At 35.9% G+C, this 27913-nt stretch overlaps 2 protein-coding genes across 4 annotated transcripts in view; one reads left to right on the plus strand and one right to left on the minus strand.

Moving 5' to 3' along the window:
* Nucleotides 1–376: 376 nt before the first annotated feature.
* On the plus strand, nucleotides 377–10259 carry SERPINA10 (serpin family A member 10). The gene is made up of 5 exons (XM_005021460.6): nucleotides 377–522; nucleotides 5313–6068; nucleotides 7360–7633; nucleotides 8422–8569; nucleotides 10041–10259. Exons 2-5 carry the CDS (start codon nucleotides 5363–5365, stop codon nucleotides 10230–10232), a joined length of 1320 nt encoding a protein of 439 aa, XP_005021517.3. The 5' UTR covers nucleotides 377–522; nucleotides 5313–5362; the 3' UTR covers nucleotides 10233–10259.
* Nucleotides 10260–11977: 1718 nt separating this feature from the next.
* The window catches only part of PPP4R4 (protein phosphatase 4 regulatory subunit 4), a 72222-nt gene continuing 56286 nt past the window's right edge, over nucleotides 11978–27913 (minus strand). Inside the window, exons 15-25 of one of the 3 annotated variants that reach the window (XM_005021459.6) lie at nucleotides 26741–26846; nucleotides 25800–25947; nucleotides 23416–23560; nucleotides 22504–22545; nucleotides 22338–22412; nucleotides 19949–20024; nucleotides 19447–19527; nucleotides 19023–19116; nucleotides 18537–18607; nucleotides 17815–17962; nucleotides 11978–13920 (exon numbers count right to left, since the gene is read on the minus strand). In XM_005021459.6, coding sequence (XP_005021516.2) covers nucleotides 13896–13920; nucleotides 17815–17962; nucleotides 18537–18607; nucleotides 19023–19116; nucleotides 19447–19527; nucleotides 19949–20024; nucleotides 22338–22412; nucleotides 22504–22545; nucleotides 23416–23560; nucleotides 25800–25947; nucleotides 26741–26846 — 1011 coding nt within the window. In that variant the 3' untranslated portion in view covers nucleotides 11978–13895. Of the gene's footprint in view, nucleotides 13921–17666; nucleotides 17702–17814; nucleotides 17963–18536; nucleotides 18608–19022; nucleotides 19117–19446; nucleotides 19528–19948; nucleotides 20025–22337; nucleotides 22413–22503; nucleotides 22546–23415; nucleotides 23561–25799; nucleotides 25948–26740; nucleotides 26847–27913 lie in introns of those variants that run through there. The other 2 variants (XM_072038349.1, XM_021273685.4) reach the window with 2 other exon arrangements.

A 27913-nucleotide genomic window follows, 5' to 3' on the forward strand; every position in this document is an offset into this window, starting at 1 on the left:
CACTCTTGAAAAGGGAAATGAAAAGGCCCTGATTTCTCTGAAAGCAAAGGCCTCATTGCAGGGCTGGGGAGCTGGCAACACCCATACAAATGATCTGCATCTGCTCCCTCCCTCCCATTTGTTTCCCCTGCCTCAGTGAATATTGATCTCTTTTACAAAACGGCAACAGGATTGGATACTGCTCCTGCCACTAACAAGCTTAGTAAAATAATTCTCATGGGCAATTGGATGTATGGGACCAAATCCTGTTGGGCTACTGAAGGGCTGGATGCAGAGAGTTTACAGTTCCCTTGTTTCTCATTAAATATATAATGTATTTACTGGAATATAACCATCCCTCATTATGCCATTTATGGGAAACACAACACCCAGTGTTTATCAAGCAGTTAATCTATAACAGACAAAACCAGGTTATCACTCTTCGGAAGAGCAAATATTTGTTGAAAAACTTCTATATGGGACAGCCACCTTCATCTGTTTTTTAAACGTAGTTGATTAAGTAACAGAGGAGCTACCTAATAGGTAAGTCAGTCTTTATATGAAGCATTTGGATTGTAAAGAGGAGGATTAGTTTATTATGTATATTAATGTTATTCACATATTATATTTGTCAGTTGTTCTCTAAGATGTGATGTTTTAAATGGTTGTGGATCTTAATCAATATTCTAAAATATTTGCTTTTTCTCTTGCTATAATGTCTTCAGAAGAAAAACCCACTTGAACCAGAAACTTCTTTTATATTTGAGACTACTAGAAAACATTTTTTCTTAAAATGGAAAAAAAAAAAAAAAAAAAAAAAAAAAAACACTAACTTTTCTCTGTCACATATGTTTATTAAGGAACTACCTATTCTTTCTGTAAAAGTTCTCAAAATTAGTAATAAGCTTCACTCTAGAAGTAAAAAACTGCAAGCCTATAATGTGCAAAAATACCACTTTATTGTTGCCAGAAATGTTTTTCCCCATCCTAGAGGACATGATGTGTTTCTAACTGCTGTCAAAGGTGAATGACAAAGCTGATGTAATGTGTGTTTTAAAGTGCTGCAATCTCAGTCTTTTAGTTACTGTTTAGTGAAATTTTGAGGTTCTTACTCCTGTGATGTTCGTAACACCTGAACCAGTAGCATTTCTGTACGCCTGAGGAAGCAGGACTCTTTTCTTGAGTGATGAATTGGTCTGGGACACACCGGTAAACAAGGGCTTCTGCGTTTGCCTATTCCTTTCAATCTGAAATCTGTTTGTGCTAGGGCAGCAGAGCCACCTGGAAGGCAGCTCATGGCATTCCCCTTTCAGTCCTGGGGCAATTTGTTGGCCCTCCCAAGCCAAGCACCAACCAGCCTGTTCCGAATGAGACACAGCAGTGACACCTGTCAAGCACAGCACTCTTACACAGCAACAGTGCTATCCCCAGAGAAGATGGAAAGAGATGGTTCTCTGCAACCTCTAGTGAGCTGTTAGGCCTGGTGCTCTTTTAGGGGAACTGCTGCTGTTGCAGAAAGCCCTTTCTCTGTGACAGGTTATCAGAAGTGATGCTTTCCAGTCCCTGTCTCTGTGCTAAGCCTGACCCTGTGGTGTCTAATTACCTCTCTTTGAAGAAGGGATGATTCCTTGGGGAAAAACAGCCCCAAACATGATCAGATCCAGAAGAGGTCCTGCTCTGCTGGCAGTGCAGGCATAGCTCTGGGGCAGGAACATATCCTGTGCCTATCTTCCTTCCCACAGAAGGGGCTCACTACATAAGGGGCAGAGGTGCTTTGCAGTTGCTGTAAGATCTCTTTTATTTATGGGCCATCAGGGAGAGCAAGTGTCCCAACCCCACAGAAGCAGCTGGTGCTCTACTTGGTAAGGCAGGAGTTGAATTCAAGGCAGTCCCTTCCCTGCTGGGATTGTGCAGAATCCAGACCTCCTGGGTGCCAGGAAGGGCTGCACATTATCTTAGCTGAGGGCCAGCACGTAGAACTGAGAGACGAGTTTTCATGTGAGATTTGGGGATTACATCAAATGCAGACTAAATGAGCATGAAGATTTGCACTAGCTGCTTCTGCAGCCAGTAAAGGCAGTAGGAATCTCACTGTAGATAAAGCAAGAGTTAACAGGAAAGAAAAAGAAAGAAAAAAAATATTCACATATGCAGTAAGCTACATATTTTACTATGTTCCCTGGCTCTCATGCACTCGAGAGGAGGCACAATATTCAGGGATCTCACTGCCTCCCGATTAAGTCATTACAGCCCATCTGTGTTTCACCAAGTACAGAACGTGACCTATTATCTCAAAAGAAAATAGCACACCACCTGACTGCCAAAAGCACCCTGTGACTTGGCACCCAAATGTCTCAGTACTCACATCAACATACCTTTTCAAGACTAACTCCCACAGCCTGAATCAGGCAACTGTGAAATTCAGTTGAACTCTAAATAAATGGCAATCAAATAAAACCAGCTTTCCCATATGCCAAATCACAAATTGTACAATGACTGTAATTTGCTGTTATAGATCCTTAACTAAAAAGGAGTAGTTAATAGTTGCCATGTGTTTTCTAGATTGTTGAATCACTTACTACTTTAATGGCCATACAATCCATCTTTTCATCTCTTTTATCTATTAACATGCCACTGCAACACAAAAGGATTCTGTGCAGGCTTCATAGTGGTCTTGAACATCTTGTTTAATTTGTAATGGGAAAATGAAGCTCCAAAGATTTTAGCCATTCAACATTTTTCCATAAGGTGCAATTCAACACTGCTTTATGGGAGAAGAGTTTGTATATTGCTTTGATGGAAAGATGAATGATGAGCATATTTGCATTTTATGCTTGCAAATTGCATTTGCATGTGCCACTTTACACAAGCAATGTGTAAATGATGCTAAAGTTTGATAACAAAGTTTGCCTTGAGTCTTTCTGGAAAATATGTCCAGTTCTCTCCAAACATATTGTTTGACAGATGAGAGACCCTGTATTAATTTTGCTCAGAAATCATAACTTGTGTAAAACACTATTTGTAATCACAGAGCAACTGTTTCATCTTCATGCTATTTGGCATTGAAACATGGTATTTTCAGACAAACCTACTCCAGCATTTGCTGGACAATGAAGTGTAAAAGTACAGGGAATCTTATGACAAGTGATCAGGAGTGATCTGAATGGACATCAGATCAACCTGTATCAGAAGAACGAAAAGTGAAATAAAGTTATGAAGTGCAAGTATTCCTCATAATGACTGTATTTTCAGTCCTGAGCCTCATAATCTTTTCAGGGTTTGGTAAGTATAGGCAGTAACATGAAGTTTCATGTTGACTTACTAGAAGAAACTAGAAAAAAACTGCACAGCAGGCTGCCAACAGGAGTACATTAGCAGCTTCAGCACTTTGCTCTACATGCTACTGAGGTTAGAACTACAACCTGTTCTCTTGTTGGCCCTCTTGATAGAGCCGCATACGAGGATGTTATCACTAGGGACTCAAACACAGTAGCCGCAATGTTTCCTTGAGTGCTGCTCTGTACGTGGCATAGAAAATCTCATATGTCTTAACAATATTTATCTGGGCTTTCACAGAACTTTGACCTTCTTTCTGATATTGCTTTTGGCAGTGGAATGCTGATCAGGTTCACTGACAAAAATTTCCTATGCCCAAATCTTCCCTGTTTCTCCAGGGCCACATTAGTACTCTCCTGCACATTTACAGAAATACTTCCCCTATTGATTGTACACTAAGCTCCAGATGCTTTACGGATACTAAAAGTGAAATAGATAAAAACTCTTTTATTCTTGTCATGAGAGGAGCTGAAGTCCAGCTCTCCAAAAAGAGTTGACCAGGCAAGAGTTATGATTGTATGATTACAGATACCATTAAAACCTGCAATGTCTCATTTTTTCAACATTTTATTTTTTTGAGCACAACCATCTTTCCCAATAATAATATCCCCAAAATTATGTTTTTTCTTGACTAAGAGCTGCTGTTGCCATCTTATCATTAAACTCTTTATTTTCCTTCACGTATGTGAAAGATATCTCATCTTGACTAAGTGTCATTGCTGTCTAGTTCCCTGTTAAACCACGGCTACATATTTCAAGACTGTTTGTTTTTTAAACATGGTTAGATGAATGAAAGGGTAAAAGTCCCATAGACACAGATTCTTTCTTGTCTTGGACCAGCTTTGTGCAATCTGTATGTCAGTGGATTTAATCCTGATTTATTATGATGAGCTTGGCTTAATACCTTTTCTTTCAAGGACAGACTGGTTTTGTCTGATTTTCACTTTCTCCTTAAGTAAATGTATCCTTCTTAAAATTTCTCTTGGGAAAACTAGGCATACGTTACACAGCAAAACTCGTTTTTTTCAAGTTTGCAAAAGTAAATTGTACAGCAGAACTCCAGCATTCTCCAAGTCATTTCTGAAATATTTAGTAAGTATTTACATACTTAAATATTTTTCTGCTTGGCTCTTGGATTCCACCATTTATGGAACAAAACCTGTAATTTGACTTTTGGGTCTAACATACAGGTATTTATTTGAGTGTCTGTTTTAAAAGGAATTTTTAATGGAATGTTCTCTAACTCCCCAAACCAGGTTGTTTTCTGGCATTTATCAAAACAGACAGTGTTTGTGCTTCTCTGATGCTTATTTTTCTCCTAAGTGTATCTTGTTGATACAACATGCCTCTGACGTAAAACAGGTAAGGTAACAAATATGAAGTGTCAACATCCCTACAGAGGGGACCATGACTGTCAGGCCACCACTGACAGATGGATCCCATAAGAATGGCAACTGTGATTAAGCCCCATAACATGGAGACTGCAACCCACCTGCCAGTGCCCATGAATAGCAGGTGTCTCATCTCCTCAGCCGATCCCCATCCGGGATTAGTCTGTGCCAGAGCTGTCCAGAGAAAATATCACTTCCAACGTGTGCTGCCTAGAGAGCTTGTGCTTATGGTTGGCATCAGTTTCACGTGAACAAAAGCTGCCACACTGTTCCAACAGGTTGATTTTTCCTCTTTGAGCTGGATGTCTCACTTGAAATCTGGGTTTGATTGAATTAGCAAGGGAAAATCAGTGAAATATTTCTGGAATGAACTGTCAATAGCAGATCATAGCATTTCTTTTGGATTCTGTTACTAAATTTGGAAACTTCTCTCTTTCATTGATTGAAATTTGACTCTTCAGATAGGAACCAAGCCTTAAATTTAGAGTGTATACACTGAAGATGCAGAAAGATCCTTGCTACATCCATGACTTTTCGTGTTGTGAATCAAATAACAAACCAAAAATTCATTGTTTTGCTTTCTTTTTTTCCCTTTTTCTTTACTAGGAAAAATAAATAAATAAATAAATAAATAAAGCTCATTACTGGATGCCAACATGAAAATAGGAATTTATCTACTCCTTTTATGTGAAATATGTCTTGAAATCAGCAAGGCTGACATCAAACCTAAAACTCCAAAGAAGGAAAAAAAGCATAATTTCCTAGGAAGAAATAAAAATGACAATATTTCTGAAGAATGGCATCAGCATAAAAATTTCTCTAAACCTTTTGAAGAGCAAGATCTTGAAGAGTTCACTCTTTACAACTTCACTGAAAAGACAGCAAATTTTGGATTCAATCTCTACAGAAAAATTGCAATGACACATGACAACAATGTCATAATTTCTCCCCTTTCTGTATCAACTCTCATGGCTACATATATGCTGGCAGCCAAAGGGGAAACACACAGACAAATAGTAAAAGGTCTGAACCTTCACGTTTTGAAGGACAGAGATCGACATTATTTACCATCTTTGTTCAAACAACTGAAAGATAACATCACAATGAATGAAGAGCTTCTCTTTGAGCAAGGTATTCTTTCCTTTATCCAAAAGGACTTCATAATCAGGGAGGATTTCCTCAATTTATCGAAGCAGTACTTTGATATGGAATTCCTGCATGTGGACTTTCAGAACAGCACACAGGCAAAATCTATTATAAATCAAAATATTAACCAAAGGACCAAAGGAAAAATCCCAGAGATTTTTGAAGAGCTCGACCGCCATAATAAGCTGTTACTTGTGGACTACATTTTGTTTAAAGGTAACTATTGTTTTTATTTTACAAAATTGTTATTTATTAGAAGAAACAAGACTTTGACTTCATCTACATCAGGGGAAGGTTAAATGAATTCGCTTGTCCTGTTTTCTCTACATAGATTTACTATGTTCTAATAGACTTATTCAAAACAAAATTATTTTTCATGATAGGGAAACACATTTTTTAATTCTTTCTTCCATGCAACAAGGAGCCAAAGAGAACAAAAAGCCCTATTTCAATCTTTGAACAATCCCTGTTTGTGACTAAAGAAGTTTAGTTTTTCTTTCAGCTCTTGATATGAGAAAACCTTAATCATGATAGTTTTTTGAATACCTGATACTGGGTGTGAAATCATTGGCTGATTGTCTAAAGTACACAAAATAAAGACAATAAAACATGTTTTTCTATTTCATACAAGAACCTTTTCCCCTGAGAGGAAGCAAAGTGATAAGGCAAAGGAGAACCTGACAGTGACAGGGAGCACAGCCCACACTTCACTCTGACACAGCCATATAGAAGTTGGAGAAACCCGGTTAGGTAAAATCCAAGCTGAAGAGCTAGGATGGCAAAGGGGAAGAGGAGAATGCTCTGCAGAGACCCCATACTCACAGCCACTGCAGCCCAAGGCACTCAGCAGATGCCATCCACAGAAACTCCACTAAAATAAATGCACCCATGAGAACAAAGAAAATTATGCCACAGCCATACAGTCTTTCCACAGACTACGTTTATTCTTTTAGGTTTACAAAAATGCAGTTTGTCCAATACCAAGGTTACTTTCCCTTGCAGAAAACCAGAGAAAAGAGATAAATGGCTGTGGCTAAGATTGAAAGCAAGTGTAGAAATCAGAATCAATAGCCTAGGAGAGGTCACATTCCAGTGCACCTTACCAGACAACGCACTGCTGAATCCCCATCCAAGGGATTGTATAATTACTTTAAAAACAGGATGTTGAACAGCTGGTAGAAATTTTCAGAGAAGGTGGGATGTTAATAAAAGACAGATGCTCATATGGCATGCAATAAACAAAAGGGGTATCAGTTCTGAACTTGACTGACAACTAATCCACCTTAGAAAAATATTCCCTCTTTTCTCTGTGAATGAAGCAGTTTATTTTGTGCATTATTTCCTTCTCCTGCCGTAACAAACATTTAAAGCACACACACTGAGTATACTGCAGTTGTCATCTACTTATCCCGGACACAACTGACACCCACTTCAACTAGCTACAAAAATGATTTCATATGTATATATATATAATACACATAACTATTTTGTTGCTTTCTTTCCTCAGGCAAGTGGCTCTATCCATTTAATTCCAAATTCACAGAAATGGAAACCTTCCACATAAACAAATACAGAAGTGTACAGGTACCCATGATGTTCAAGTCAGATAAAGTTAATTCAACCTTTGATGAGAATTTAAGATGCAATGTGTTAAAACTTCCCTACAAAGGCAAAGCCTACATGCTGGTTGTCATCCCAGAAAAGGAGGGAGATTACATTTCACTCGAAGACCATTTGACAACAGACCTTGTGGAATCCTGGCTTGCAAACATGAAGAGCAGGTACTGCTGTGACATCTCTTGGCCCTAATGTCTTTTATAGCAAAGCAACAAGGCAAAACAAAGTAGCTTGTCTTCCTGACCCCTCTAACATGCTGGTGTCACTGTATCTACTGAGTAGACACCCTTTAATAGCCTACCCACATCCCAGAGTGCAGTGGCATCTATGGGCAAGCAACATGAGAAAGCTTCTGTTCCAAGGTGATGAGTCTATGGCTCATCTTGGTTAGAGATGTCTCTCTCTGACGGCATAGTCAACCTGGTCTGCCCAAATTCCTCATTAGGACTTCTCTCTTTAAATTTAGCCAAATTTAATATATCCATATATTTGTGTTTATGAAATGTATGTATATATATTGTATATATATATGTATATATATGAAAGAAATATATATGTATAGTTAGGAAACCTTTCCTACCAGTGGAGATCCAGACTAATGGATACATTTGAATATGAAAATGTAAAAACAAATTATTCCCGTGAAACGTGATTCCTGGAGTCACAGTCACTTCCACTGGTCTGTAAGTGAATGTGTCGCCCTGGTAGCAGGGTCTCTAGAAGTATTCATGGAAGTCTTTTATTCTGAGTAGGAAATTATTTCCAGGTTCTTTGGCATGCAACAAAGCAGATGATGTCCTGGCAGCCTAAATTCAAGCAGACCCTGTAGCCTTTGCCTCTTGTTTTACTGTCTGTGTGAATCTTAATTCCCAAGAAGTAAGCATTTCAGCATTCAAGTGACCTACCATATATCTCAAGTTTGCATTGATGTATTTATTTATTTATTTTAAAGGAAAATGGATATTTCATTTCCAAAGTTCAAACTAGAACAAAAATACAAAATGAAGAAATTGCTTTATGCTCTTGGAATTAAAAATATATTTTCACGCACAGCAGATCTTAGTCATCTCACAGACCAAGAATATGTAACAGTTTCACAGGTAAGTCTTGTAAATTTATTTGCTAAGGGTCATACAGACTTCTAGGCACACTAGTAGGATAGGACCTCATCTGCCAAGTATATGGAAACTTCATGCCTTAAACAGCATGGATCTCACTGTGAGTCTGAGGTGTGTAGAAGTAAGGGGCGGTCAATTTTCACATGTGCTCAAACACCTAAGTTTGCCCATTATGGGAGAAAAGCCCTGTCTCAGAAAGAATATAGCCTGGGAAGGGTGGGGGTTACAATTAAACAAAAATTGTAAACAAGAAAGACATTGTGAATTACAGTTAAATAGCAGAGTAAGGAAGGAAACCCAAAGAGGGAAACCCTCATACACAGTCCAGGGATAAGTATTTTTCTTAACAAGGACATCAAAACCTTCTCCCCCAGCCTCCCCCCCCAAATAAATAAATAAATAAATAAATAAATAAATATCAAAAAAGGTAAAAGCAAGATAGAGAAGTCAAAGCAATCCTGCCTTCACTTCTGCCCACTTTGGCAGGGAGGAATCAGAATCTCACAGTAAAGCATCATCACAACACAGCTGTATTCCAAACCACATGAAATAGACCGCTGCAGATGCTGTAAAAAGGAGCATCCCATCCTTTTGTGGGATGTTTTTGGCCATCCTTTTGAGTTGTGATGGCCAACTTTATTACTTTAGGTTATTTAGCAGAGAGCTTGGCACTTGGGAAATCTTTCAACTGTCCTGACAGAAGTCATTCCTAGAGCTAGGAGTCTGAGAGTTAGGAATGCACCAGCTGACCAGGCAGCTCAGCAATACAGACCCAAATGCAGAAGAAGTAGTGCTTGAGGCTGAAAGAACAAAAAAGGAAAGAGAAACAGAGTCTGTCAGGCTGTGATTTCAGTGGGAAAGGAAGCCCTTCGACCTGTGAAGGACTGTAGCCCATTGCTATCCATGTTTACCCTGTGCTACCAAATGTAAGAAATAGAAACATACAGGGAAAAAAATAAGACTGGTGCATTTGCCTAAAAAATAAGACTGGTACATTTGCCTAAGTTCTCACAAAATCAACTGGGAATGACAGCCAGCCATTAAGTGTCTGTGACCAGTGAAATCACACCTCCCACTTATGAGAAAATGCCTCCTGTACAGTTTGGTGTCAAAGAGGAACACTGTACAAATGCACTGGTGGCTGCATGCCACCAGCTGCAGAAACAAAATCTCTAAGCGAGTCTGACACTCGGGAACATAGAAAAGCATAACGATACCTGAGCTAGCACATCTGCACCTTAGCTATTGTGGTCATGGTGGCTGTGGCAACTCCTCCACTTTGGCGGGAGACAACATATGGTCTACCAGTAACAGACAGTGCTAGATTGCACAGACCTACTCATTGCAGTCCTTAATATAGGCCTACTTCAACTGAATTTCTGCCACATTGAATTTCATTCTTCTTGTTCACATAGATTTCTGTCACCGATTTTATCTCTACATTGCATTTCAGGTTGTCCAAAAGGCTGTAATTGAAGTGGATGAAAACGGAACTGAGGCCACGGCAGCTACAGGGTCAGAAATAATTGCATTCTCAGCGCCTCCTGTCATTAAAGTCGACCGACCATTTCTGTTCATGATTTTTGAAGAAACTTTTAAAACTTTACTTTTCATTGGTAGGGTGGTTGATCCAACAGAAATGTGAATAAAGGTAACAGTTTTTATTGTGGTATGTAAGAGGCTTTATTTTTTATTTTCTTTAAACTATTAATGTACATTAGAATAAAAAGCACAGTTTGAAAACATGAAAGCCTGTTTTCTCTCTCCAGCCAGCAGTAGGTCATTGTAGCAATATTTCTTTAATGCCAGTGATGAGTTTACTTCAATAGGGCACAAAATGACAAAAAATGGTTTTATTGTAAAACCTACCATGCAAATTCAAAAAAAAAAGTAAAATAATGATCACGGAACTGAACTTTCAAAATTCAACATTTTAGGGATAATTCTGAACAAAAACCAGAGATTCATACATCAGAGTAATTAGGAAGCTCACTCTCAGACACTGCAGCTTAATAGTCCTCAATGCTATTTTCTGTTGCAGAGAGACTTTAGAGCCTACTGACATCAGTGTTAACAGACTTCTGCCACTTACAATAACAGAAGCAGGATCAAACCCTAAAAGAGAATTTACACCCTCTGTCTAGAGATCTTTAGGTCTGTAGAAATTGTCTATCATCAAGTCTGCATCATCCAGGAGGGTGACCTCTTTCGAAGTGTTTATTTGGAGTACTAGATCACCTCATTTCCTCAGGGTACATGATGTGCCTGCTGCTAAAACCTTCTTTCTACTAAAGATAAAGTAATTCTGAAAAATAATTCAGATATTCTTACTGGGAAAATCTAAGTCTGTACTTCCTCATAACACCAAACTGTACCTCTCCTAAAAACATATTTTTTGTCTGTATTATCATCTAGGTTTCAGAGAGAACGAGGTCAAAGGACTCTATGCCTATACTAAGACAGACTTCAGTAGGGTAAAAATATCTTCCCCCAATTGGAATAAATTTCACAGGGTTGATCCTAAAATGCAAAAGGTGTTTCCAAAATATTCCTGAAGACTATTTCAAAGACTATTTCCATCAAATAGAATAGTGATCCCAACAGAACATTTAATGACAAAGTAGGAAGATCTTTATAACATTTAGAAAATTTTAATTAACACAGTCCATATATAGGTTTGAAACAATGCAAGAAGCTACTTCTCACTATATGTAACCAAAAGACCTAAGCATTCCTCTGTTTTCTTACATATTTCAGAAAACATCTGCCCAAAAGGGGGCAGAAGAGTTTTCAGAATCATTTGGCAGAGAAACTTCAAAGGTATCTATTGGCCTCCAGATGTATCCACACGAGAAGTATTTTCACAGGACCCAGGGAAGGAACGAAAGATAAGACTTCAGGGTAAAGCTGGTAAACAGCTCTAAAAATAAAAACCTCAGTTACTATCAGTTGTCTATTTACAGCAACCCAGACACTGGTATAAGCCCCTCACAAAAGGAATTATCAGGCAGACTGGTACCTGACTAGACTGATAAAGTACACCTAACTTAACTTCACATTACAGCATGAATGCACCCAGAAAGAAGAGGAATCACTCCTTCCTGCCTCAGAATGATTAATAGGAGGAATGCTACTAGAGAGAATCACACAATTATTGTTGTACCGTTGACCTCCAGCTGTTGTTCTGAATTGCAGATTAAAAAAACAAAACAAAACAAACAAACAAAAAAAAAAAACCTGCAAAACCTGCAGGAGATTCAGAAGTATTGGTGCTGTCCAACCTGGATGGAGGTCTGTAGTGCAAAGGACTGATTAAAGTATACACGAAACACCATGTGTATGTGCACCTGGTGTACAAGAAGATGTACAGACAAAAGATGTACAAGGATGTCTAAATATAGCACTTAAAGATTACATAGCAGGAATTTAATACGTGGTAGGGTTATTGAGTGGAACACGTGTTACCAGCATTAAATAAATTAACCAGTTAAAAAGTGATGGACAAATGACAACGAAGAACAAACAAATGACAGACTGTATACAGAACACATTACATGCTTATAAAGGGGAGAAAGAGCTTGGGTTCAAGTTTCTGAACTTACTAGCTGTTGTACATCGTTCTAATAAAGGCATTTGAGGGTCAAACACAGTTATGAGTCCTGTTCTGCAGCTGGGCACTGCTGACTTGATTTGGTCCCTGGCAGAAGTCGGACCGAGAACAGATTGAGCAGCTTCTTCTGGCCCACGGCTGAGCAGCTGTTCCTGGTATGTTGAGTCTGTTGTCCCTGGGGTAGTGAGAGTGGAACAAAAGCCAAACCGGGAGGAGCCAGCATGGGAAGTCTGTATATCTGCATCAATACTGCATGTCAGAAATATCACAATACTAGAAGTAGCTTTTAAAGAAATCTGTGATTTACAAGATCCTATACCAGGCTGCAGAACAAACTGAAAACTTGGAAGTTTTCACAGAATCTAAACAATGTTTATGACTAGGGACAGAGCACCTAAATCCAGCAGCAGAGCAAGAAGCTTAAGTATTCAGACAGTGAAACACTGCTAAAGTCAAAGACACATTTTGTACTCCACACAAGACAGCATAAATCTAGCATTATTGTTATTTAAAATAAATACCTTCTGTAGGTAAATGCTTTTATTTAATTATAAAAGATGCCCTGAGAAAAAAATATTTATTTCAGGAACATGCATGTACAGCATTGTCCTAGGTTTTATTTTGAGTAAATTCATCATTCATATTTTTACATTATAAAAAGTAACCACACACGCATATGCATTCACAAATCAGATCGTCTTTATCATATACCAACAGATTTTAAAAAACAGTTATTTCTGCTATCAATATAGTTATGCTGCTTCCATTTTGAAATAGAGAAGCTGACAATAGCTTCATACATACAATCTCTCTCAAGTATTGGCATAAATAGAATTTTCTTTTAAAATAGAATTGCATGTTTTTTCCACAGACATATTTTGATAGAAACATTAGCATTAATACAAACAAATGCAGATGACATCACTGAAGCATGATTGCTTGCAATAAGAGCTAATTAAAAACTAGGTTCATCATTATAAATTATTCAAGTGAAAATACAATCTGAAATACTAAAAATTAAAACAAGTATTTATACAACAAAAACTATGAAATAAAACATTTTTTTTTAGTATTATCTGGAGACATCTGCTTTTAGATTGCTTTGAAACTTACACAGGATTTTTATTAACTTTACTTAGTACTTGTAAAAACATTACCTCCAAATTCACGCACAATGCTACTGAAGTTTATGTTTTATCTATATAAAACTGATCAATGGTTCTGGATTTTGGTCTTAAATTTGAAATTTTGAAAGTTCCTTAAAATGTGGGATTACTTTTTCATATTCATAACAATTACTTCTATTTCTTGCATAAAATATGGATGCTAAGAACTGCTAAAATTGTAAATAGGCCCAATTAAGTAATGGATATACGCATTCTAGATCCAAGAACTTGAACTACAAAGGCATAACTGAAGAAATCAAAATCCTCTCTTTAGCTGCAGCAGTTAAGAGCACATAGCTGAAGTTATATTTCATAACATTTCACTACAACATTAGAATTCTGCAACCATTACGTTACTTATTGGAACATATTTTACAACTTGGGATTTTATTTAAAAGATAAAAGATTTTAACAATGCAAGATACATTTTGTCACTCCAGGCATTATAGAGTCCCATCTGCTTCTCCAGATTTATCGCACAAGAATGTTGCTTCCAACAGTCTCCGGTTCTCTTCTTTTTCTGTCAGAAGATCTAAGGGTTTGATTTTCTGTTTTTTCTTCATACAAAAGAAGAAACACATACAATATGTTGTTGCTATATTATTAAAGAACATAATAAACTGCTACTGTGTGCAGCATTCTAAAATAACTGTTAGCTGCCGTGCTTCAAAAATTACTAGCTGCTCTACTGCACTCACTGAAAAATCCTACAGACACATTTTGAGGGCATTCTTCACAGGAAGTGACTATTTCCCCATTAAGATTGCTACAGTAATGTAGAGATCTCTTTAAGTGAGATGGCTAAGACAGTACAAGCAGTCTACTCATGTCTATAAATGATGCAATGTTTCCAGCCTTACCCGTGATAAAATCTGATAGAAATGGAGAAAGCAAAGAGAGAGAAGCTTAGAGATCTGTACAGTGTTATTTCTAGGTCTTCTATTGACCATAATGTGGTTTGGACAATTTCTGCATTTTTCATAGCCTTAATTTTTTAATCTTTAAAAATACCAGTATTTAGCTTCACAAAGTTGCAGCTATGTCAACTAACAACTTTCTGTAACTGCCAGAAATTTTTGAAGGAGCAGGACTTCACTTGCAGAAATCCATGGAAATAATAATTTGCATCAATATTTTATAATACAATTTACAAAGCAAGATATTGTTCTTCTTCACTCTTAAAAATTGCTGGTGGAACCTACCATGACAATATACCACCTTTAGGCTATCTATTAGCTTCATGGCACAGGTGGAACCCAAAATGTCTTCAAATGCCACTGGACCTCAGAACTTGTACCATCTTACATGGCAGGAGGGAAACATGATTATAAGCCTTAAGTAATCACCTCAATGTGTAGTATATCAAGTAGCAGAACTATTTAATCTTGTGCTCAACCTCCTAAAGCAATTATATGACTGGATGAAAGACACTACTTCAAGATACTTATGCATATAATTGTTACAACATATTACTATGGATATCTTAAAGGTCAGCTGTGGTTATCTTACAAGATACTGATATCAATTTATCAATAACAAATTGATTTCACTGCATCAGTAAATCTACTCTCACCTTTTACAGAATGGAAAGCCTGTACTCCTCATTCTTGAAGTTAACTTACACTTTTTAAATTGAAAATTAAATAAACTCAAGCAAAAGAGCACTTCTTATCCCTAAATGAAAACATTTTCAAGAAAATAATAAATCTGTGCAGTATAATAATACAAGACTGGACTACTTTATGCAACTCAGTGTTTACAAATGGTGTAAATTTCTGCCCTAGGATGATTCATGATCTAACTACCATCACTTCAGCAGGAAGTCTGATTAGTACATTTGCTCTGCAAATTGACTTAAGTATGGTCTCCTGTGGGTTGAAATACTCAACCAGTGTTCTTTGTGATTCTATCCTACTTCATAAGGTGCTCATCTCTTCTGTGGCTCCACCATTAATGTAAATGGATACATCTTCAGCATAATTCTTGCATTTTCTATTGCCTGAGTATTACATAAGGTTTGGCAAATGACACTAAATCCAGTAGTCATTTTCCAACTGTCTGCTTGTAAGCACTAGATCAGGGTTTACAGAGATTGTTTTTCCTGCATCAATATTATTTAAAAAAAAAAAAAAAAAAAAAAAAAAGGAATATTTTAATAAGTGCCAACTTCTCTGAAGTGGAACAAACAAAATATTTGAGCTCTTGAGCATGGCAACACCTCAGTTCTGCATCAAAGTAACTTTGGATTTTAGCAAGTCCTAGAATAGCACGAATACGTGAAATATATGGAAACAGAAATTCTTCACCCCTAAAAATTGCAGAAGGACTCGTCAAAAGTGAACCTTTGCAGATATGCATTAGAGAAGTTTTATGGAAAAAAAAATACATTTAGTCAATAGCAAATAGCTATTGCTTTTTTTTTTTTTTTTTGCAAATAGCAAAAAACTTTGAAATTTTTTATAAGGTGTGAAAAAATAATTAATCTTAGTATCAAACTGTTTTGTGAATACTAATAAATTTTCAAAAATCTGTGCAAGATGAATGAGTAATTGGAATTTCTACAATGGCTGCTAAAAAGTCACAATGTGTGAACTATTATTCTAGTTTTAAAGAGAGGGAGCAAAGGTATACATTGATTAGTGTAAAAGAACACAAATTTTTGAAGACCTAATTTTTCTAAGTAGGTAGCACTGTATGTCATTTTATGTGCTCAAGGCATATGTCCCATTTACTTACACAGATAGCTGGAAATGATTAGCTAATCTACTAATCTAACGGTTTAGTATGCAATCAGGCACTTTGAAATAATCGAGCGCTTAATGACTACCTATCAAAAGTAAGCATTGTGTGGAGTATTTAAGAGAATGCATTAGGCTCTGGCAAGCACAAGAACAGAGTGAAATTTGACTTGGCATCTTAAAGTACTTCTGCTGTGAAAGCACTGACTCAACATATAGTGTCCACTTTCATTCAGTACTCACTGTCCAACTTTTTCTACAAAGAAAATGCAGCTTAAGAAACAATAGGTCACTATGCAAGTTTGATTTTGTTCCAGAATAAATTTATCTTGTACAAAGAAGGTGGTAAAATTCCAGTTGAGAAAGAGCAAGGGACTGTATCATAATGTAATGTATACAAGTAGATGAATGCAAGCTGTTCAGAGAACATTTCTGACATCTGTTAAACTTTTAAGTGATTTATTTTACAATTAAATAATTGTTTAAACTCATCGTGTGTAAAGTGTGGAGGGAATGTCTTGATTTTTTTTGAAGGAATCTGAAAATATTGAAGTGGAAAAATATGAGTTCGTACAGATGCTTATGTAAGTCACTAGAAAGAGTGATATCACTATTGTTTCCTCTTTGTATCTGGCAAACTAGTGTCATGTCTCTCTTCTTCCTCATCTGGCCAAGCATCCATATCTCAGCTCTATTATTTTTGTCCATCAAGTCATAGCCTCAGGTTCTGTACTCTCCTTGGTCTCTCCTACCTTTCAAATGCAAGTACCAGCCTGCATTTTCCCATCCTTTTCAACTAGTTTTAATTTCTCTTACATTCAAGTCTATTTTTCCCAAATAACCTCACTTTTGTGCTGTATCTGGCTCCTATGCTTTCTATCCTTTCTCCATCCTGCTTTGGCTCAGTAAACAAATATCTGATGGAAAACAGAGCTGTTTGAGCACCTAAAATTACAGCTAGTCAAATGACAGTAATTCAGAACTATAAACTATTCTGTAAAAGGAATCTGCAGGGAATTAGCTACTAGAATCTACGGAGGTTTGACCAAGTAAGTACACATCACAGAGATTTTCTAAGAAAATTGTTACAATTTTATCAAAGGACCAAAGAAATTCATCTTTCATTTTGTTCCTTCAAAACGTTGAACAGTTCAGGCTGCCATTTACAGAAAAACAGCCTGAGGAAGATGCCTAGGATTGAGGCTTTTTTTTTTTTTAATTGAAAAAATTACCATAAGGCAAAGAGGCAGCCTTACTAACAACTAGCATTATCAGTTCATCAAAATTCTCTAAAAATCTTTGGATAGTAACACATAAACATATACAAACACATAAAAAGAAGGAAGAGGAAAAAATAAACACGTACATTCTATTTCTCCAACTACAGGCAGCTAATCACAGTGACTATAATTATTATATATCAAATGCACTAACCTTCACTTTGTCCCATTCCACCCTCCCCGTATCACACCAGCTGAATACGAACATGTGCAGAGCAAACAATGAGAAAGACTAATTAAAAGGGAATGTACAGCAATCTTGAAAGCATTTGTAATTGCACATACCACATTTCTATCCTGCTGGTTTTGTATTTCAAAATCTGGTCAAAAAAAAAAAGTATCATAAATATAGGTTTAATTTTCCAGGGCTCTTTTGTGTTCCCTTTGAAGATGTTACAAATAAACTTGGCCTAACCTCTTGTCAACCACTTACATGCTCATCTTTCGGGACTGACTCTCTTTATTTCCATTGTTCTTTTGGTCAGCTGAATTAAAGGAGTTGCGAGAAGTTGTAAGGGAGGAACTGGAAGGGAAGGTAGCATTCCCACTATTACCAGTGGAACGAGTCCGGAATGTATCATCTGGAATAAAAAGCTGTAGGTTAGACAAAGAATTTTGTCTGAAAAAAATACACAGAATGATCAGAACGAGACGTTTTTCTTACAGCAATAACAGGATATTTTCTATTTCAAAAGGTTAACTTTCTGTATGTGAATGGTTGCTAATTATCTAGTGTCTACTGGTAGTGAATGGAAAAAGACATGTTCCTCCGGAAAGCATTCTAAACTAATAATCCAAACTCTTCAACTGCAAATGGAGAGAGAAGCATTTCCAGACAGTGGTTTCTCTCACCCGGTTCAGTAGAACTTGTACACGATATGCCTTTGCTCATGTAAGATGGAAATGCCAAATTCACGTTTATTTTTACTATTTTTAACTGTAACATTAAACGAACATGAAGAAAAATACAAATAAATAAAAATCAGAAAAATTGACTAACTAGACTAACACTTATTAAGTGTTCAAACATAATGGATATCTATTGTTTTAAGTTATTTGGGCAGACAGTATCTTTCAGCATGCCTGTTTGACAGGGCCCAGAAACTCATCATCCTCACAAAACCAAATGTAAATATAAAGTAATAACCTACTTACCAGTAAAGGATAACATACAACTCTTCCCCATTCCTGATATTGAAGATGTATATCCTGTAGCAGTGCTTTTACTTAAACAAAACAAAACAAAATTGCTTATTATTCTTCTCAATTGTATAATTTTCCATCCTACTCTTTGATAATGTTTAAAGTAATTTCTGAGTTTATATGAATAAATTAAATGAGAAAGATATGCTATTTTTTTAAAGAATTTAGATAAAGCAGTTCATATTGAAAAATAAATTTATATGTGATAAAAGATGGCATATATGAACTTAAAAGGAACTTTCAAGAATTTGTACACCTCAGTATGCCTTAAAATGATATTTCTTCCCTCAGTTCAAAACTAAAAAACAACCTTACCCAAGTAAAAAGCTGAAAATTTAGGTCACAACTCAGTGAGCACATCCCCATTTCTATAGATTAACATGCCTATAATTTCATTACAGCTATCTATTAGGTAGCAATTAATATACAAAAAGATACTTAGGACACTTGTCTATGTTGCTGTATTTTGGATGTAGTGCTTGAGTACTGAAAGACTGACTTCGAACCAACTTGGATTTCTTGTCTTCTTTGCCTAAAATTACAAGTAGCAACAATTTTTAATATAGAAATCATGCATTTACTCAGTAATTAAGAACACCTTTTAATGTTATATTCTGTAAACCTATGGTAACTGAAAAAATGATATAAATACCTCAATAATTAATTGAAGTCACCTATTATATACCAAAGAATAAAATAAAACCAAAAAGCATAGAAATTACACTCAGTTCTAGGAATGGATTATTTTCCTATTTACCTAAGTGAAACTCTGGCCCACAAAAACCAACAGCAGCTTTGCTGGTTTTTAACCTGCTTATATGAAACCAAAGCGTTCTAGAATAATTTTTTGGAGAATCTTCACCTGCTGATGTACCAGAAGAGCTCCCAGAAACAGAAAGAGTCATACTTTTCGCCAACACTGATGACGTTTTATTGTCTCTACCTGAAAAAAAAAAAAAAGCCTACTATAAATTACTTGTCTTTGTTTAATAGCCTTACCTAAAGAAAGAAAGCATAGCATATGACAAGTCCTGTGGCAATAATATCTAATCAGGCGCTACTAATACTTTGGAAATACCACAGACAAGTTCTTATATTACAACCTAAAATGAAACATATTAAAGTTGTGTATTTCATTAATAAAGGCAAAAGCCTTCCTTCTAATATCAAGTCAATTTTCCTAAGTATCTTTAGAAACATACAGAAAACAACAACAACAACAAAATAGTTTTACTGTCACTTTCTAAAGTTCTGGTATTAACTGTATAAGCAGTGTCTCCTTTCTGCTTCTTTCTATCCTACCCATGTAAAAGTAAGAGTAAAAGTAATAAATGTACAAGCAATATGCACACAAATAAACTTACGCTTCTTTTCAAATATTTTATCATTAACATTTGTAGATCTTCCTTCACTTTGCTGCTTCTCTTTTTCAAGTTGTTCCTAAAAAATTAATAATTTACTTAGATGTTACTCAGCTAAAAAAAAAACAGTAATAATAACAAAAAAATATTTTACAACTAGGCTGGACATTTACAAAAAAGGGCATGCTTCCAACTCACCAAAATAACAGTTAATTTCTACACTTTCCTACTATCACTGCAAAGGCTTTTTTTTCTCCCCCTTTTTTTTAAAAAAGGTACAAAGTATATAGAAATTGACTGTTTCCAATGGAAAACTGTGGTGCTACATACATGCTCTGATAATAGAACATACATGAAATACTAGATGTGGCTAAAGGACGCAAAGGTACAAGACTCTCTGCAACTGGGAACATTATGAATTCAAACATCAATGAAAATGTTTTTCTCTAACAGTAAGGTGTGTCACATATGCTTAAACTTTTAAAAGACCAAAAATTAACATCTAAAGGTGATAGCCTTTATGGAAAATAGAAGTATTACAGTTCTTCAATTTTGGGGATTTTGTTTTTTGCCTTTCTGTAATATTAGCTAGCCTTATAATATCTTCTGAGAGCACATCCACAGATAGAAGAGTTAGCCAGATATATCAACAGTTTGAAGCCAACACTTGTCTCATGATTCTTGGTGAATAGGTATCACTCCATCTTCAAAAACCCATCTAATACATTAGTTTATTTTCTGTGCTATATTCATAATGAAAAGTGCTAAGTGAACCCAAACTATTCTACACTTTTCTTCCATTTCACTCTAATTACTACCCAAGTTAAAAAAAAAAAAAAAGAGGTAATTAATTCAGGTCAAGGTTTCTGGAATATAGTTTCTACTAAGTCATTTTCTAAAATTAAAGAATCTTTTTAATAAACTTATTAAATGATATTAAAAGCTGTAGCAGTCAGATACATCTAACTGGGTCCAATAACTCCTGATCTATTCAGAACTGTGACATGCCACAGTTTTCTGTGTACACCTCTGATTCTTCAAAAGTATGCCACTCAGTATATGCTCAAAAAGACCTCTGTGATACAGAAGGCATGTCCATATCCATGTCATAAAAAACAGGCACTCTTCTGATGTCCAGCTGAAGAAACATGGTAAAAATAAATCTTATGAAACACTACAACACAGGGCTCACTAAAGGCTATATTGCCATAGCCCCAAATGCTTTCACTATAAAAAACAGTAACTGTACCTACCTAAAACCCGCTAAAGCTAAGATCAAGTTTTGCACTAAGATCAAGTGTACGTAATGAATATGCATCCTGAGAACCAATGGTTGAACCATGGGTGCAAGATAATAGGAGGTGGCAGGATGTACATGAGACAGATATCATATAATTGAGAAAATTAACCTCCCAAGAGAAAGCCTGTAGTACCTATTGATATCAAAGTGGGCCACAAACACAGGCTCTGTAACTACCCTGCAGAGGAATCAGGGGAAATTTCTGGACAGTCTTGAACCTGTACTGGTTCGCTTCAGGGGAGTTCCATCGCAAGAAGTCAGAGAAACTGTACTAACAATACCTGGTCTCTTCTAAAGCCTGTCAGCTTCCTACCTTTGCACACACTGGTCTGCAGAGGAGGCAACAGAATGGAGGACTACAATCCTTGAAAGTCGTTTAACCGAGGTTCTGTGAAAATGTAGTAGGCTATGTGGTGAAGTGCCTGCTGCAGCTTTTGCTTACAGCCACAACGGACAGATCATAAATGTTTTTCTTAGTTGGAAAATCATTCTGCAGACTTCTTTTCTAAATCCTAGGTACCTTGTAGCTGATTTTGTTCCATATAACCTACACTAAGGCTCCCTCCTGCAAGACTACAGATGTCAATGGCCTCTCTTGCTTTCTTTCTGTCTAACAGGAAAGCCTGTAACACAAACACACTGACTTCTCCTTCAGTGTCCTTAGCACAAAAGAAGTTAGTTATAACATTAACTTCTTTGTTTGTGGAGGCTGTACGTGAATTCTGAGGTGTTTCATTCACCAGAAAAACTGCAAAGCTCCCTCAAAAAATTTCAAATGTGTGCTTGGGACTTTAGAACTACAGAGGTGTTGTGTTTGCATATTTATTAAGCAATTCCAGCTTGCCTTTCTAATTGACACGGTAAACTTTAGGTAGCAAAGAAAAGGAAGATCTTGTTATATTTTACATAGTTTATGCTACTTTGAAGGATTTAATCCTAGTGTAAAGGGTAAAATGAAATCATACACAGATTATAAACCTACCACGTTATTCTGTAATATGCACTTCCCCTACCATAAAACTATTGTCTCAATCATATTTAGCTACAAACTATTAGAAATAAGAAAAGACAGGTTGTACTGATAAAATATACCATTTCCAAAAGGAGATGTTCTTGTCTCTCTTTTTCTTGGTCCAATAAATCATTTTCGTAAAATCTTTTCTGAAACTTCAAAATAAAATCAATAAAAATAAAAAATCACTACATGAAAATGGGAATTAGAAGTACTTGGTAAATATGAAAACTAGTAAGTACTTACAGCATCTAAAGAGATATCCATTCTGTCCAATTCTAACACTGTCTATAAAGAAAAATCAAAATATTATTTATCCTTACTCAACAATAAGCCAAACTTTTAACTCAAAAACTGTGGAGATAAGAAAGCTTAAAATAGCAGTATTCAAAACTAAACATGCCTTTTCTCCTTAAACACATGAAGTCTATGCTTGTATTTTTGTGCTACAAATGCTTAAAGTCAAAAACTGTCATGAGAGTATTCTTAAAGCACTGCTAAGTCTCACAGTGAAGGACTAATAGACCTAATATGCAACTCAAAATACACTTGAGGAGAGCTTGGAAGCATGATGTGCTGTAACATGGCCCTAGGAACCAAGAATGAAAAAATGAACAAGCCAGGGAACCCTAGGCAGGTGCTCATCCAATCCCTTCTGCAGACTGGTCCTGTAAGGTAGCCACCTCCTTCAGGTGGCTTCACTTCTCAGTTTCTTTGAGACTGAGCACGAACATGCCTCAAGAGTTTAACCTTTTGTGAACATTCACATTCCAAAGGTATTGTAACATCTGAAACTACTGAATAGGTTTTCTTTTTACATTGTCAAATAAATAAATTAGCCAGATACCTCTACCTCAAAGACTCAATCATTTTTACTAGGTTCGCACTAGTGTTATCTGGAGACATATGCTATTTTCTCCGCAAAAAACATTGAGCCAAAATTCTTTATCTAGAAAATAACTGCAATATAAGTAACTGAGGAAAAAACGACTCTTAAATTTGATAGAATGAAATATATTACATCATCTCTTAATTATCCAGAATTACACAATAGCTATCGGTCTTTAGCCTCCTATTCCTATATTAAGAGACTCAACAGAGAAAGCCTCACTTTGATCATCTTAATTTTTAATAACCCCAACATGAAATACCACTTACTCTTTTCACAATAGTCAGGACATCTTTGTCTTTCTCTTGACACAAAAGTTTCCGTATACATAACTCCAACTGCTGAAGCAAATGTTTATCACTGGGAATCTTCAGAGTAGATTTAACTTTTGGCAACAAATAGCACAGCTTCATTCTGTCAAAAAATAATAAGAATGATAATTCATCTTTTGATGCAGAATTTAATAAATATTATTGATTTTTGACTTGCATGCTGCTATTTGACTTGAAAAAAATAAATTATTTGAAGATAAAGCATGAAATTAGTAAGTGTAGTTATTCAGAAGTTATTTCAGCTTATGGGTTATCTCCAGCCATACTGTGACATTTTCAAAAAAATTCTCCAGAGATTGGGACCACAGACACATATTTGAAGCTCAAAAGATTTTAATTTTTTTTTAAACCTCAAAAGATAAGCAGACCTCTAGATTTTCAAAATGACCTACATGCCCAGCAGAAGCTGTGAGCTGATAAATTGATTGAGGATACAATTTTAAAGGCAGTAAATTAAGGGAGAAACATTATTCATAAAAAATATTCAAGAACATAAACTTCAAACTTAACAGCTATTCTGCTCTGACACTCCATGGACGCATTTTTATTTGTTACTACAGTGCCCTTGTGCAATTTAAGTTTGGCTACTTGCAAACTGAATGCCATAAAGCACTTAGATGAACTTAACTGTGTCTTTTCTGTACTAAGAACAGAAGCAATTATCGGCCTTAAACTCTGGATACAGCTTCTAAATTGGTTATATAAAAAACATATGTATTCCTTTTTCTAACTTTAAAATCAAAATGCTCCACATATTAATTAAAAGTATTTAATACATTTAAGAAAAGAAAACTCTGCATTTGGTCAGACTGTAACAACATAATAGTGAATAATTTTAATCTAAAAGAATAGAATTTTTAAAAAATAAAGAATATAGTGATATTCTCTGTTGTTCTCAGATTCCACTCGCTTGATCAGAGACAATCCTATGTCAGAAATTATAGCATTGTGATGAACAACATTCTGAAGATTTTTCTTATATGAATTTCATATTTTTATACTTTAAAAATATTTTAACCTTCCTAGCTTCCCATTATAAAGGACTATATCACTCAGTAGAAAGCTGGAATTTCATCTCCCTAATTTTTTTTTTATTTTTTCCCTTTTTTGACATCAAGAGGTAAGATCTAGTTCTGACTTTTAAACTTCACTCCACAACAGACTGTGAGTTCCTTTTAAAAAAATGTTGGGGAACATTCCAGCAAAGAATTATGCCAAAAACACGTCAATAAGGTTTCATTACATTTTAATAGTGTATCAGTAGAGCTTTCAACTGAAATGTGTTTAAAAAGCAATAAATCACATAAGATTATACACAAATGAAGGTGGGTTCTGTTGTGTTTTTTTTTGTTTGTTTGTTTGTTTTTGTGTGTGGTTTTTTTTTGTGGTTTTTTTTTTTTTTTTAGCATAATCACCTTAACACAAGAACATGAAACATGAATGTCAATCTACATGCACAAAATGACTTAGTTTTTAGGTTTGGCAACTTGCTGACCTAAGATGTAGTAGTTTAATACTAAACACAAGGTCTATTTAAACACTGCTTTACTTCAAAATAAACTGTATTTAGTGAACTTTACTGAATAGATACATGTATGTGCAAATTATGCTTACATAAGCCTCTACGAAGCATTAGTACTAGATGCTTAGACATATTAAGGATGACAACATGATTATACAAATCAGCAAACAAAGTTCAAAATCACACAAAATGCATGAGAAAAACAAACAAACTACCAAAGTAACAACTTTCTTATTGGTAATCACTACTGAACTGCCTGGGCTGATCTGTTCAGGGAAGAAAATATAAAGTCTCTATTAAAATAAAATAAAAAGTACTGTATGAAAACGAGTAACATACTAAATCCCCTATATTTTCTTTTCTTTTTCAATTAACTTTAACAATGAAGTAGAATATTTACTCACAAGGAGAAACCTACGCTAACTCCTAAACTTTGACCATTGAAAGAATTACTCCTGTTTAGCTTTACGTATTATGTTGAAATTGATGGAGACTGCTAGGTTCAGCTTGTGTCCCTAGACCCATGAAACAGATTACTTTCTTCTCACCTACCAGTGTTTCATGTTCTTTTTCACTCCCAATACCTGACACTTTTGATCAGTCCCCAAATACTCACACTGACCTGCTTGTGTGTTTTTTTGACATCATGCCCATAAGTCCTCTACACCTTTAGAACTAGTCGTGCTGAAGGCTTCTTATTCAAGCCCCATTATTTAAACAAGACATAAAAAACCATAACCGTATTTGTTAATATATTATTTTTTTCCCTGTACACTGCTACATACTCTTTGCACAGTACCTCACATTTGCCACTGGGTCATGTGTAAGTTCAAGCACAGGCAGAAAGAAGTATTTACAGAAGAATGACTTTGAAAAGAGTTCCATAATGAATTCACAAGTATCTAAAAAACGAAGTCTGTTCCAATAACTTTTTCCTTGGCCCAGTTCTGAAAAATAATAATCCACAAATATTAGCTGTAAAGTTTTCTTTGTCACCCTTTTAAAGTTTAACCTTTGACTCAAAGATGATAATCACGCTTGTCATAAAGGCACACCACTTCAGCCTGAATTCTTCCCATCAGTGAAAGACTAACCCTCTGAAATCAGTGACCATTTCTGTCAGTGAGCACTTTTGTCAGATATCCAATCCATGCCTTTAATCAACCAAAAAAAAATTAAAAATATCAGGTTAACTTGTTACTGGATTGAACAAAGCCTGGCATGCCATTTAGATGATGTCCGAGGTGTATTAAAATTACAGTGTAAATATTAAATAATTTTAATGAGAACAATTCAACCTTCTAACTTATCTTTAGAACACACAACATAGGCCAGAGCGTCAACTTACTCATGCGACTAGTTCATTCAAAAATTAATTTCTGAGATTTATTCAACATTTCTTATGTTGAAGCCTTCAGAGAATTATACTGCTGTAGAGGAACTCTGCTCTGTGTGTTGCAGCACCTACAACTAAATAATTTTGGATTCAAGAAGTAGGGTTGGAAGGGTCTTGGCATATCAGTTTCCCACATTGGCTCTCCCCATTTCTTTTGCATAAGCTTCAGAGATATTCCTATATATATATATACAAAGTATGTTTTGACTGGTGATAATGTGAGCAACTGTCTAAGTGTAATGCCACTAACGATGGAAATTGCACTGAATAGATATATAACCATAAATAGATCTTCAGCCAATACTAACTTGCATCTTTAAGTAATCAAGGAAAAATTATCTTACGTTCAATCAGTTTCTGAATAACCTCATGCCTCTGTTCTTGTTTGCGATTATAACGTAAATAAACACAGAGAGTTCGAGCAGCTGCTTTTTGGACTGGCAGGACATTCTTGAAAGAAAGAAAAGAAATACAGTTAAACATACTTGAAGGAGTATATAACCAAAAATGTATAAAAATCAAGAAGTAGAATAAATAGCTAAAAGTTAGCCCAACTTTACACATTTTCATATAATAGCCCCATCCCTATAAGTGTTCAAGGCCAGGCTGGATGGGGCTTTGAGCAAATTGATCTAGTGGGTAGCACCTCTGCCCATGGCGGGGGTGGTGGATCTACATGACCTTTAAGGTCCCTTCCAACCCAATTGGTTCTATGATTCTATGATCAATTAAGAATGTATATATCAGTCTTGCAGAATGAAAAACTGATATAGCTGTACACATTTTTACTTGGTAAATCAAACCTGAAGAGGTACGATTAAAATTTTAGAATGTGTTGAAATTGCTTATGAATCCAAGCCAAAAAATAAAGTACGCCAAAAGCTCTGAAATATATTAAGTGTTCTCCAACCCAATAATATCTGATGTTTATGAGGTTAAATTGCGGGATTTCCAAAATCTTGACTTTTCAAAGTCAATACGTCTTGTATTAAATACTTCCACACACTTCTTATCCTTTAATACCACATAATTGGCATTACTAAGGACTGGGTTCTTCGTTTCTCAAAGTGAAAAGTTATCAAAGTTTTCTTTTCTTTCTAAGCCCATCATACATCTTTCAATTCAAGATTAACAGACATTCAAAGCCATTTCATGATTGTTCAGTTTAATTAGAAATATAGTGTTCCCCGGGGCTCAGTACTGGGCCCAGTTCTCTTTGATATTTTTATCAATTATCTGGACAAGGAGATCAAGTGTACCCTCAGTAAGTTCCCAGACAACACCAAGTTGAACAGCAGTGTTGATCTGCTCAAGGGTAGGAGGCTCTACAGAGGGATCTGGATAGGGTGGACTGATGGTCTGAGACAGACTGTATGAGGTTCATCATGGCCAAGGGCTGGGTCCTGCACTTGGGGCACAACAAACCCATGCAATGCTACAGGCTGCGGAAAGAGTGGCTAGAAACATGGCGGAAAGGGACCTGGAGGTGTTGGTTGACAGCCAGCTGAAAATGAGCC

This window comes from Anas platyrhynchos, chromosome 5, assembly GCF_047663525.1.
Source record: "Anas platyrhynchos isolate ZD024472 breed Pekin duck chromosome 5, IASCAAS_PekinDuck_T2T, whole genome shotgun sequence".
In the NCBI taxonomy this organism is placed as follows: Eukaryota; Metazoa; Chordata; class Aves; order Anseriformes; family Anatidae; genus Anas; species Anas platyrhynchos.